The 14,695-nt window shown below is 37.6% G+C and overlaps 1 protein-coding gene across 3 annotated transcripts in view; it reads right to left on the bottom strand.

The window, feature by feature from the left end:
- Positions 1-14,695, bottom strand: part of CUL1 (cullin 1) — a 110,204-nt gene that overhangs the window by 46,369 nt on the left and 49,140 nt on the right. For all 3 annotated transcript variants that reach the window (XM_053608355.1, XM_053608356.1, XM_053608354.1), the window contains exon 3: positions 1,186-1,360. In XM_053608355.1, coding sequence (XP_053464330.1) covers positions 1,186-1,360 — 175 coding nt within the window. The remainder of the gene's footprint in view (positions 1-1,185; positions 1,361-14,695) is intronic.

Genomic DNA, 14,695 nt, shown 5'->3' with positions numbered 1-14,695 from the left:
AAAAATCAAAGCTAAGCTTTTCGGGATGAAGGATTATGAATATATGACCTTTTCAAATGCAAAAATGATTGATGGCATAGCTATGAATATTTTTACACAACACAAATATACTGTTTCTCACTTTAATAATAACAATTAATCACAACATTCATTTCACAAAGTGTTGTGAATAAAAATACAAAGGGTACAGAGGCTGACACTGTGCAGGAAATGTGAAAATGATACTACGTTAGTCACAATTTGTGGTCAACCAACAACAGTCTGCTAGAATAATGTTTAAGTTTCCAGTTAGCTTGCAAAATAAATTAAGAAAAAGTTCTGTAGCATGCTGAAATTTTTGTGTACTATCTGTATAAATCAAGTCTTCAGGATATATACGCAGAAGAGTCCCCATGAGTTTCCCAGGGCAGAGTATAGATATCTTCACTCACTCTATATATTGTATGTACCACCAGATCAAAGAGCCACCTGCCTGGATATAAGGCCTTTGCCACAGAGGATGAAGACAACGGAAGAAAAAGGAAGAAATGAAGAGGAAAAGATTCCATCACTGCCCACCCAAGAGAAGGCACAGAGCATAAAGAATCCATGGTCAAAGGAAATGCATGTTCCCAGCGAAAACCATGCAGGCAACAGCACAACTTCACAGCAGCTCTGAAATCTACTCATTACCATGTGTAAAAAGCAGCATCCCAGTTGAAAAATGTGATGACCAAAGGCTACGTAACCTTAAAACTATTTATACATTTTGCTAGAAAATGCCACACTAGGTAATACAGGTAACTTGAAAGCAAAACTATTTGCCTTAAATGAAAAGGTTTATCGATTTCTAACAGCCAAATACAAAATGGTTAATATTTTGCATGGTTAATACTATATTGTGGTGTAAGGTTATCGATAATTTCTAATTTTATTAAAAATAAATGTTTTATGAAGGTTTTGTCTCCATAATAGGTGAAAGACTAAGCAATACCAAAACATCTTCATGCACATCTAAGTATTTAGACCCTTTTTTTTTTTCCGCAGTTTTTTGGCCGGGGCTGGGTTTGAACCCACCACCTCCAGTATATGGGGCCAGTGCCCTACTCCTTGAGCCACAGGCACCGCCCAGTATTTAGACCCTTTACTTCACTATTTATTTTACATTCTATTATAAAGGCTTAGTACATATGTAAAACATCTTACCTTGAGAAGATTGGTCAAGTAATTTTTCAAAAATTCCTTAAGCCGTTTGTACAATTCCAGGCCAACAAACTGAGCTCCTCCAGGCGTCTGCCCCTTTTTGGATTTAGAGGGAGGGACCCCAGCTCCTCGCGCTTGGTTTGACTGGTGTACACTAGTACAGTAGTTATAAACATGGCTTGGAGAAATGTTAAGGAAACCAGTATGCATCATAGACATTAACATGAACATACTATATTTCATTATCAGTATACTCCCAAAATACCAACCCAAACCTGCTAAAAACTAACTAGAGAGGAGAAAAGATACTTTTCCTACTACCAATAAAACTAAACGTCAACAAGCCTACTGAAAAGGTGTTCCCTATGCTCAGACAGCAAGAGAGCTGAGAAGGCAAATGGAATGTTCCAGAGGAAGGTTGCCAAGAAAAAATTCAGACTTTTTAGATTACCTATGTGATTGACCTTGGGGAAAATTGTCCTGAAAGTGTATTTTCAAAAGGTATGAAAACAATTGGTCATTGGTACAAGGGAAAGATTGCAAATGAAAAAGAAAAAAGGAATTAAGTAATTCTTTACTCCAGGACAAACAAAAAGCTAATAATAATCACTATCAATTATGATGCTTAATTATAAATAATATTTCCAGAAGCACACACTCTAAATATTGAAATAATCAAAGCTTTATTTTAAAGTTATTTAGAAATGGATTTATTTATTTAGAGACAGAGCCTCAAGAGTGCCATGGCATCCCAAGCAGCTGGGACCACAGTGCCGGCCACAACGCCCACTATTTTTGGTTGTAGTTGTCATTGTTTGGCAGGCCCGGGCTGGATTCAAACCCACCAGCTCTGGTGTATGTAGCTGGCGCCTTAGCCACTTAAGCTACAGGTGCCGAGCCTAGAAATGAATTTAAATAAAACTACACTTTCAAGATGAAGGATGAGAAGCAGAAGAAACAGTAAGAGACATGTATGAGACGACAGAAATGGCAACTGTCCAACACCCCCATCAGCAGGAGGAAAGTGGGAAGGGAATGGGGAGACGAGAACGGGAAGGCAAAGAACCCCTGTACTCTGTTCTAACCTTTACAGATCCAATGAGCTTATCAGCACATATTATTGTGTGAATTAGATTAACAGACACTTGTAATAACACAGAGAAAGATCAATAAAACAGAACAAACAATATTCTGGTGTATTTAAGAATTTACTATGTAAAGATACTTCAGTGTGTAAAGGCTAACTGATAAACGGCATTTGGGTAAGATGTTTCTAAACACACCATATTCTAAATATATTATTAATGGATTAGGAATTAAAATATGTATGTATAAACTAAAACCATAAAACCAAGATATAATGAATGCTTACTTGTTCTCAGGTTGGAAAGGCCCTTTCTAAGCAGTCCTACACATACTTAATCTGAAAATCTGAATTTAATTAAGTAAAAAGAAAAAAAAACCCTTAAAGAGTTACTATCTTTAATAAATTGAGGTAGTTTAAGACAATATGAAAAATCAATCTCTATAGAAACGTGGGCAAAGTATATCAATAAAAAATTCAAAAAGGAAGGGAAATATATATTAATAGCCAAAAATAGCAAAATACTCAACCTCAGTAATAATCAGAGAACTGTATCTTAAAACAATGAATGTTATTAAATGTTTTCATTGCAGGGAATCAAAGATTACAATAAACTATTGTATGCTCATGGCTCATGACTCAGTTTTGACAAATCTTACTGTATCCTCCACGCTTGTCTCATATTCCACCTACCACCCCCAGCTTTGCAGGAAATGAACAATTACAGACTGTTAACTGAAACACTATCTTCTCTTCTCTAATCTCATTCTTCTTTCCTTCTACCCTAGAAACAAACACCTCCATGTTTTGGTATCTATCATTCCTATGAATGTTTTTATGTTTCTTTGGATGACTGTATGAAATATATTTTACGTGTTTTACATGTTTAGATTACAGGAACTGTAATATGTACACTTACTTCTGTCATTTGACAGTTACAGGTGTGTGCAACGTATCATAAACTGGCATGTATTTATAGTAACTTACCGATTCTCTTGTTGATGGACCTCGCTAATGATCATTTTAGCAGGTAACATTTTCGGTATTTACAAAGCTGCAAATACAACTAACACATCCCCTTGCATACACGTTCCATGTATGGTATTCTTGCAGCACTGAATTATTAAGTGACTGGAGAGGCACATTTTTATTTTATTACTTGTTACCAGATTTGCTCTACAAAGGCTGCATGGCTCCCGGGGTCCCATTAGTCTTTCACCACCCACCACCTCACTGATGTCTGAGTATTGTGGTTTACCTCAGTCTTTTTTTTTTTTTTTTTTTTTGGCCGGGGCTGGGTTTGAACCCACCACCTCCGGCATATGGGACCGGCGCCCTACTCCTTGAGCCACAGGCACCGCCCTTACCTCAGTCTTAATGTGCAATTTTCTGAGTACAGTGAGACTAAGCACATGAGAAGTTTATTGTTCCATTATTTCTACTTATATCCTTCAATTTTTTAAGAAACAGGTTTGTCCAGACATTAGTGATAGGAATACAAAATGGTAGAACCACATTGGAAAATAGTTTGGCAGTTTCTTACGCAAATTGTGGTAGTGTCATAAAATAGATTATCGCCCAGAAGTTTAAAATATAAACTACTAATAGATAAAACATTATGAATTTTGGAAGCACGTTGAATGAAAAAAAGCAAGACATCTGAGTGCTATCTGGACACGCACAATGAGAAAGGAAACATGTGCGGCTGGATACTTTCTGGACAGCCCTTACAATTCCACTCAGATGAAGTTTTGAACAGACAAAACTAATCTGTGATGATAGGAACCAGAATAATTTCTTCTGTTTCTTTGCAGGGCAAAGATTGATCAAAGGGGCCTTGAGGGCGCTTCCTGCATCTTCATCAGGGTAGTGTGTACACAAATGTATACATCTGTCAAAAAAAACCTCAAACTACACATTTAACATATGTACATTTTACAGTAATTTCTGGGGTAGGAGACACCAAATTAAAAAAAAGGTAAGCATATAATAAGTATTTCTGCTACAAATGGAAAAATACTGGGTTTCCTTTATCAATGATATATGCTGTAACTATCTTCTTGTTTGCAGCATAATTTTTCTTTATGGATATTACTGGATAAAGAGAAAAGTCTTAATTTATCATTAAGTTAATCCAAATTTTCTCTTATGGCTTCTACTTTGTTTACAAAATCTTCTCCTCTCCCCTACAATAATTCTATTGTATTTTCTTTTAAAGTTGATTTTCTCATTAAGGGTTCTAATCTTCCCAGACTTAAATACAGCAAGAGAAAGAAAAGTAATTTTATTTTTCCCTGCGTGGTTCAAAGAATATCTAATGAATCGTCCACACTTTTGCACTGCAGGTACTGCTACTTCAAGAAAACTGTCCATTTCTTTCTTGAGACTGAGTCTCATCCTTTCGCCCTCAGTAGAGTGCCAGTGTCATAGCTCACAGCAATTTCAAATTCTTGGGCTTAAGCGATTCTCTTGCCTCAGCCTCTCAAGTACCTGGGACTATATAGGCACCTGCCCTGACACCCAGCTAGTTTTTCTATTTTTTTAGTAAAGATGGGTTCTTGCTCTTGCTCAGGTTGGTCTCGAACTCTGAGCTCAGGTGATTTACCTTCCTCAGCCTCCCAGAGTGCTAAGAATCTAGGTGTGAGCCACCACACCTGGCCAAAAATTGTCCATTTCAACTACACTTTCCAACACATCGCCTAGTCATTTAATCTTTTATTTTAAAAACTTTCTCTTGGCTCGGTGCCCATAGCTCAGTGGTTAGGGTGCCGGCAACATACACTGGGGCTGCCAGGTTTAAACCCAACCCAGGCCTGCTAAAACAATGACAACTACAACAATAACAACAAAAAAAAATAGCCAGGCATTGTGGTGGGCACCTGTAGTCCCAGCTACTTGGGAGGCTGAGGCAAAAGAATCGCTTAAGCCCAAGAGTTTGAGGTTGCTGGGAGCTGGGAGCTGTGATGCCACGGAACTCTACCAAGGGTGACATAATGAGACCCGATCTCTCAAAACAAAAAAAAAAAAGTTTCTCTTCTTTCCATAACATTCATGTTATTTCCAACATGAGCACACTTCAAGTTCAGCTCTAGCAATAAACTGTCACAAGAAAATCCCAAGTTTTTTCTTTCCCAATGCATATAGAATGTTTATACTATAGCTTAGTAAGTATGTAACATTACACTAAAAACTATTAATACATTCCTTAATTTAAAAAAAAATAATTTACTACTAAAAACGCTGTCTATCATCTCAGCCATCAGTGAGTCCTTATCTTCTTGCTAGTGGAGGGTCTGAACCTCAATGTCGATGGCTGCTGGCTGACTGGGGTGGTGACTTCTAAAGCTTGGAGGGCTATGGAGATTTCTTAAAGTAAAAACCAACGGAAAAAAAAAAAAAAAAACAATGAAATCTGTGGCATCAATTGACTCTTCCTTTCACAAAAGATTTCCCTGTGGCAAGCGATGCTGTTGGATAGCATTTTACCCACATCTGATCCTCTCAATCCCTGCCACAGCTTGATTAACCAAGTTGATAGAATGTTCTAATTCTTTGTTGTCATTTCAACAGTGTTCGCAGCATCTTCACCAGGAGTGTATGCCACCTCCACTCTGTGCTTATCTGGAAGAAGGACCCCTCGTCTGCTCACGTCTTACCATGGCACTGCAGCAGCTCCGGCTCATCTTCAGGCTCCACTTCTAATTCTAGTTCGCTTGCCCTTTCCGCCACATCTGCAGTTCCGTCCTCCATAGAAGTTTTGAACCACTCAAAGTCATTCAGGGGAATTGGTATCAACTTCTTCCAAAACCCTGTTTATGTTGATATTTTGACCTCTTCCCATGTATCATGAATGTTATTAATCACATCTATAATGTTGTATCACTTTCAGAAGGTTTTCACATTACTTTGCCCAGATCCATCAGAAGAATCACTATTTGTGGGAGGTACAGCTTTATAAAATATCGTTCTTAAATTATAAGACTTGAAAATTTAAAATTATCCCTCAATCCATGGGTTGCAGAATGAATGTTGTCTCAGCAGGCATGAAAACGTTATTCCTCGCACATCTCCTTCAAAGCCCTTAGGTGCCCTGTCGATGAGCAGTGATATTTTGAAAGGAGTCTTATCTGAGCAGGTCTCAACAGTACACTTAGAATACCCAGTAAACCATGCTTTAACAGACATGTTACTAGTTGTTCCATTTATAGAGCACAGGCACAGTAGACTTAGCGTAAGCCTTAAGGGCCTTCGGATCTTCAGAATGGTAAATGAGACTGGCTTCAATTTAAAGTCACCAGCTACACTGTCCCCTGACAAGACTGTCCTTTGAAGCTCTAAAGCCACGTGCATTCACTATTCCTCTCTAGCTATCAAAGTCCGAGATGGCATTTTTCTAATAGAGAGCTCTTTCATCTATGTTGAAAATCTGTTTGGTGTAGCCACTTTCACCAATGATCTTATTAGCTAAATCTTCTAGGTAACTTGCTGTTTTACCTTACATTACACTTTAAATTGGAGATGGTTTATTTCCTTAAACCTCATAAACCAGCCTGTGCCATTTAACACTTTCCTCTGAGGCTTCCTTAATCCTCTTCAGCCTTCACAGCATTGAAAAGAATTAGGGTCTTGATCTGGATTAGGCTAAGGGAATATTGTGTCTGGTTTAACATTCTATACAGACCACTAAAACTTTCTCCAAATAAGCAATAAGGCTGTTTCACTTTCTTTTTTTTTTTTTTGTAGAGACAGAGTCTCACTGTACCGCCCTCGGGTAGAGTGCCATGGCGTCACACGGCTCACAGCAACCTCTAACTCTTGGGCTTCCGTGATTCTCTTGCCTCAGCCTCCCGAGCAGCTGGGACTACAAGCACCCGCCACAACGCCCGGCTATTTTTTTTGTTGCAGTTTGGCCGGGGCTGGGTTTGAACCTGCCACCCTCAGCATATGGGGCCGGCACCTTACTCACTGAGCCACAGGCGCCGCCCAAGCTGTTTCACTTTCTTATCATTCATGGTTCAGTTTTAATTTCCTTCAAGAACTTTTATTCACATTCACAACTTGGCTAACTGTGTAATGCAAGAGGCATAGCTTTTGGCCTGTCTTGGCACTCTACATGTTTTCTTCACTAAGCTGAAATCATTTCTAGCTTTTGATTTTAAGTAAGAGATGTACAACTCTTCACTTGAAAGCTTTAAGGCCACTGTAGGCTTAATTAGCTGAACTTCGATACTGTTATAACTCAGGGAATAGGAAGACCCAAAGACAGGGGAAAAAGACAGGAGAACACCTAGTTGGTCCAGTCGTAACACATATATTTACTCCTTAAATCTGATGTCTTAATAGGGGCGCAGTGCATGGTACCTCAAAACAACTGCAATAATAACATCAAAGATCAGTGATCACAGACTACCTTACCAGAGAGAATAACAAAAGCACCTGAACTATTACAAGAATTACCACAATGCGACACAGAGACACAAAGTGAGCACTTGCTGTTGGAAAAATGGCACCAATACACATGGCTTGATGCAAGGTTTCTGCAAACCTTCATTTTGTAGAATAAAGTGCAATTATCTGTCAACCACAGCAAAGCAGGACACAGTAAAACGAGGTGTGCTTGCGCTGGGGTTCTGACTCATTTTGCCAAAGGTTTGTCTTTTTAAAGACGCAGTTTGGGTTGTATTCTTTTTCATTATTGTATCTTCACTTCTGCTCTAATTTACTTTTTTCTTTACATTTGCTCTGTGTATAGCTTGTTTTGGGTGATTAATTTTGTAACTTCCCTTTGTTTCATTTTTAACATAAGCTATTAGAACACTCAAAATACTTAGACTACTGTTAATATAAAATATAAAACACTGACATTACAGTCTCCTCTACACATAGCTTTGGCTGTATCACCTGAGTCTGATGTGGTTTCCTTATTGTTTGTTCAGTTATATTTTCTCTGTTCCAGTCTTAGGTCTTTTTAAGAGTTAAACTGTTTAGATTTTGTTAATCCTTCAAAAAAATTCAATTTCATTAAATCAGAGTGTAGTATTTTTGATAGTTTCTCTAAAATGTGATGAGATTTGCAGCTGAATACATGATTTTTCAGGGTAGGAGTGTGCTGGACCATCCTACATGTGCTTCCAAAGCACGCCCGTCGTCCAGTGCAGGCAATTCTGTTCTTTAGATCTTCCATACTGTTTCTGCTTTGTCTGTTTATTACTAAGATATTTTTATTGAAATCTCCCAATCTAATAATGGCTTTGTCAATTTCTCTTACAATTCTCTAGAATATGTTACATGTTTTGAGGCTCTGTCAGTAAGTATGCAAACTTGGAATTATATTCCTGGCAATGTGATCCTTTTATCATTAGGAAGCAACTGTGCACCATACTGCCGAGGTACTTATTGTACCTGATATTGATATGGTTATCCTTATCTTTTGGTTAGAATTTTCCTTAAAGGTCTTTAAAAGTCTGACGTTCTCCAATGGGAAAGGTTGGTTTTACAGTTAAACTGCTGGGGCGGCGCCTGCTCGGTAGGGCGCGGGCCCCATATGCAGAGGGTGGCGGGTTCAAACCCAGCCCCAAACTGCAACAAACAAAAAAAAAAAAAAAAAAAAATAGCCGGGCGTTGTGGCAGGCGCCTGTAGTCCCAGCTGCTAGGGAGGCTGAGGCAAGAGAATCGTGTAAGCCCAAGAGTTAGAGGTTGCTGTGAGCCGTGTGACACCACAGCACTCTACCCAAGGGCGGTACAGTGAGACTGTGTCTACAAAAAAAGAAAAAAAAAAAAATACAGTTAAACTGCTTCACAGTAATATTTCCATTCATTTCTACCATCCTGTTTTTGTGTTTTCTATTTTACTTCTTCTGTGCTTCTCACTTTCTCCCTTTGTCCTTTCTATTGAAATAGCAGTTTACTTGTTCCATTACAGTCCTTGTATTAGTTACCTTAACAGCTGACACACACGTTTGGCTTTTGCCAATCTGGTAAATTCTTAGCTATGACCTCTTCAAATATTTCTACTCCCCTTTCTATTTTCTCCTAGTTCTTCTTTTACATGTATGTTGGACATTTCCATGTTATCTTCCACACCATAGCTAACATCTTCAATTATTTCCCATCACTTTATCTTTGTTCAAACTTTCTAATTTTCCATATCTACCATCTGGTTAAGTGATTCTCTTTCAACCGTGTTAAAATTACTGTTTAATGATTTCATCTTACATTTACAGAATTTCTTTCTTTTAAAAAAGTGTCTTGTCTTCTAGTGATTTGTTCCTTTATAATTTTGATTCTTTTGTGTCACTAATTATTTTTAACATACTTATAAGCTTTCTCCAAGGATCCCTTTTATTGGAAGTTCTTGGGTCTAATTCTGTTGCATGTCATGAACCTTTTTCCCACAGTGGACTCTCTCCTGTGCTTCGAAGCTTTACTTCATCCTTCTTAGAAGTGATTCCAAGATTTGTAACCCCAAACACACCTGGGGTTACAAATTCTCAAGACAAATTTCTCCACCCTTCAAACATCCAGAGCGCAGTTTAAATACTTTAGTAGTTGTCTCTGTGAGAGAGTAGATCAATTATTTTTTTCGTCTCACCTTTTCAATAGAGGGTATTCAGGCTTTTTAGTGTTCCAGACTTTCATGGAGACATCTGCCTCCAACCACGTTCCGCCCACCACCAGGCTTTTTTTCCTTTTCAGTGTGCGCGCCCCCGCCTCCCCCCCACACACACACACACAACTAGCCCCCTCGTGCTGTCCCACAGAGGCTCTCAAGGCTCTCTCCATCTTTTCAGATGCCTGAGGAGTCCTCTTACTGTTGTGCAAAGCCAGCCCTGCATTCCACTTTGCTGTATTTCACCCGGAACCCAGTGCTAGGTGCTTGGTTCTGGAATTTTTTATGTTATTTATCTAGTTTAGCCTGACTTCTGTTCCTCGGTAATTACTATTTGCCAAGTATTAAATTAACAAAGGTGTTTAAGAAACAAACTCAATGATAGCTAAGGTGCAGAAAATGGGAACTTCCACACAATGGCACTCAGAGCACACACCACTGTTTCTGGAGTAAAACTTGAAAATATTCAGAAGTCTTCAACTGTATTCCTTTTGATACAGCAATTACGTTCATAAGCATTTATCACAGGGAAAACATCGTGGAAGTACACAAATACTTAGCTGGCAAACTAACACAGCATTGCTCTTAACAGCAAAAAACCTGTAATAAGCTAGTTGTCAAATGGAATTAATTAAATACATTGTTGTATCTATCTGAGGAAACAGTATACAGCTTTTAACAATGTCACTGGATATATATACAGTGGTTAAAACGACTAAAATATATTTGCAAAATTTCAGCTATCATAATACTTGTTATTACTTTTAAGTATCACTAAGAAAAGAAAATTCTGCCAACTAAAATGATATAATGCATTCTTAGCAGATAGAGCTTTTACGTTTACTAACAGATTACCTGTTTCAGACTTAAACAAATTTAGCATAACAGTCTTGTAAGAACAAGTAAATAAACTGGCTAAGAAACTGCTAAAATGTTACACAGTCTACGATGCTAATCACTTTGTTCTTCCATATATTATCATCCTCTGAGCCACTGTTTCCGCACTTCTAAGTAGCAGTCCAAAAGTGATTCCAAGATTTTCTTGTAAAATGCTCTCATTCATTTTGTAAGTTTGATCCTGCGCTTTCTTGATAGCAAAAGATTTTTTCTTTAGGCAGATTCCTCGAATGGTCCTTAAACAGCTTGCTGACAGAAAGAACAGTTTGCAATAATCAAGTGTGCACAGGTGAATTTAATGAAAACTGTGTCATCGCTGCCACCCCACCAACTACTGTACCATGCACTACGGACTTTGAGGTACATTTGAATCAACAAACTGTGGCATATTCACAGAGCTAAGTGGAAAGATGTTAAAAAGGGAAATGCATATTATATCCCCACAGCAATCTCATCCATACATGTACTCACATGCTTACACACACACTGCAGAGGTATAATTAAAAAAAGCTAACAGATGAATTAAAAACTTTTTAAAATTCTAAAAAATTTCAAATAATTCAAAAGAAGGGAGGAGAGCAGAAACAAAGAAATTGTTTTAAAGAGGAGGAAAAAAAACATTAAAATGGTAGGCTTAAAATCAGTCTATTAATAATTACAGTAGATGTTAATGGGCTAAAACTGCAATCAAAAGGTAGAGATGGTCTGGGGGACAAAATATCAAAACCACTTGCTATGTTGACAAAAGAGACAACTTAAATTTAAAAAACACATATAGGCAGAAAGCAAATGCACAGGAAAAGATTAGCATGCAAACACTAAGCACGAAGGCTAAAGAGGCCACGACGATCAGACAAAACGCTGAAGACATAATGAGGTACGTTTCATAACATTAATGTTAACTCACTAAAAACACAATCAAAATTTGATTTTTTTCAATAAAAGCATTTCAAAAGACTTGAAACAAAATTTGACAGAATAAAAGGGAGAGGGAGATATTTTCACTATCAAAGGATGAGATTTTAATATCCCTCAGCAACTAGACCACGGGAAAACAATCAAGAGACAGGACAGATGAGTATTCTATAATGATCAACTGGCTGGGGAAAGGCGGTGTAAAAAAAAAAGGGAAAGAAAGAAAAAGCCCCAATATATAGCCTTTGCAGATTTATCTGTGGTATAATATTCCCACTATGGCAGATTACAACCTACCAACAGGACGTCACTAAACAGGGAGCTGGGGAAAGAAGTGCACGGTCACCCCTCGCACTTGACGGGATCAGCGCCCATATTCCAGCATCCACACCCAACAACTACAGAACACATCTTTTTCGAGAGTACTTGGTACAGTTGCCAAGATAGGCTACATTTATTTTATGGGCCATTAAACAAGTCTTAATACATTTAAAAAAGAATTAAAATCATATGTCTTATTCACTGATAAAAATGGAATTACAGGCTGGGTGTGGTGGCTCACGCCTATAATCCTAGCACTCTGGAAGGCCGAGGTGAGTGGATTGCCTGAGCTCATGAGCTTGAGACCAGTCTGAGCAAATGTGAGACCTCATCTCTAAAAACAGCCGGAGTTTTTGTTTTTGGTAGATGCCTATAGTCCCAGCTACTTGGGAGGCTGAGGCAAGAGAATAGCTTAAGCCCAAGAGTTTGAAGTTGCTGTGAGCTGTGAAGCCATAGCACTCTGGCACTCAAAAAAAAAAAAAAAAGGAATTATAATTAGGAATTAGTAACAATGGGCTACCCTGGAAAACCTAATATTTCTAACTTGAACAATTTCTATATAATCCAAGGGTCAAAGAAGAAATAAGGAAAGCTATAAAATGTTTTGAATTAAGTGATAATGAAGACACAACGTATCAAACTTTGTGAAATAATACTAAAAATCCTTAAAAGGAAAATTACACTTGCAAATACTTAGAAAAGAAGCAAGACTTAGAATTGTTAAATGGCAATACTTTCCAAATTGATCTACAGATTCAATACAATCCCTATCAGAATCCCAGTTGGCTTTTTTGTAAAAAGTGTCTAGCTGACTCCAAAATTCATACGGAATTTCAAGGGACCCAATATAGACAAGGCTATCTTCAAAAAGAACAAAGTTGGAGGACACATACTTTACAATTTCAAAAATTGCTCTAAAACTACAGAAATTAGTTTGAGATACTAGCATAGGATAAAACAATGTTGTAAAATTGAGAATCCAGAAATAAACTCATGTTTATTTACGTTTGGCAAGGGTGCCAAAACCATGCAGTGGAGGAAAAATGGTCTTTTCAACAAATGGTGCTGAGAACACTGGATAGCCACATGTAAAACAAGTAAGTTGGACCCTTATCTCCTATCATTTACAAAAATAAACTCGAATGGATCAAAGACTTAAAGTCTAAGAGCTGAAACTATAAAATGCTTAGAAGAAAACACAGAATTTATCTTTGTGATCTCAGAATTGGTAAGGGATTCTTAGATGATAGCAAAACTGTTAAGTAACCAAAAAACAAAATAAAATAAATTGGATTTGATGAAAATTTAAAACTTTTGTTTGTCACAGAACACCATTAAGAGAATGAAAACCCACAGAATGGGGGAAAAATCTGTAATCATCTGATAAGGAATTTATATCGAAAATATAAAAATTCTTAGAACTCTTCAATAAAAACACAAATACCCAACTAAAAAAGGATCAAAATAGACATTTTGATCAAAATGTCAAAAGGATCAAAATTTTGATCCTTTTGAGCAAAAGGATCTAAATAGACATTTTTCCAATGAAGATATACTAATGGCCAATAAGCACATGAAAAAATGATGCTTAACATCAGGGAAATGCCAATCAGAATCACGATGAGATAATACTTCATACCCACTAGGATGGCGAGAATCAAAAAGTCAGAAAATAAGTGTTGGCCAGAATGTGAAGAAAACGGAACCCTCATACATTGCTGATGGGAAAGAAAATGAGGCAGCCACTTTGGAAAATAGTCTGGCAGTTCTATAAGTGATTAAACATAGGGTTCCCACCTGACCAGAAATTACAGTCCTAGGCATCCCAGAGAAATGAAAACATATGTCCACACAGAAACTGATACACAAATGTTCACAGCATCACTAAATAACCAAAAGGAAGAAATAACTCAAATGTTCATCAACTGATGAATGCACAAACAAAATGTGGTATATCGATAAAATGGAATATTATTTTACCACAAAAATAACTAAAATATTGATATATACTACAACATGGATGAAGTGGAAGAAAACTAATCACAAAAGATCACATGTACTGGTCTGTTAGGCTGCCAAAACAAAATACCACAGACTAGATGGCTTGAACAACAGCACTTTATTTTCTTACAGTTCTGAAGGCTAGAAGTCCAAGACCAAGATGCCAGAGGGTTGGTTTCTAGTGAGGATTCCCTTCCTGGCTTGCAGACGCTGCCTTCCGCTGTGTCCTCACAGGGCCTCTTCTCTGCATGCATGAGGAGAGAAAGCTCTCTAGTGTCTCTCCCTCCTCTTATAAGGACCCACCCTCATAAACTCATTTAATCTTATTCTTCCAAGAACCCCACCTGCAAATATCATCCAAATACACTGGGAGCTGGGGCTTCAAGATGGGGTGGAGGTGTCCTAATTCAGTCCTTAACATCACATTTAAACAAAATGTGCAGAATAAGCAAATTTCTAGGGATAGAAAGATTAGTAGGAGTAGGGAAAAGAGAGTAACAGCTATAAGGTACAGGTTTCTTTCCGAGATGATGAAAATGTTCTAAAACAGAAAGTCATGATCATGGAACACATCTATCTATGCATGCACTAGAGCTACTGAAATGTACACTTTGAATGCATTGTATGCCATATGAATTATATCGCAAGGAAGACTTTTTAAAAAAAATTCAATGTTTAATTTTCCA

Source organism: Nycticebus coucang, chromosome 11 (genome assembly GCF_027406575.1).
Source record: "Nycticebus coucang isolate mNycCou1 chromosome 11, mNycCou1.pri, whole genome shotgun sequence".
NCBI lineage: Eukaryota > Metazoa > Chordata > Mammalia > Primates > Lorisidae > Nycticebus > Nycticebus coucang.
This window is presented reverse-complemented; position numbering and strand designations above follow the sequence as displayed.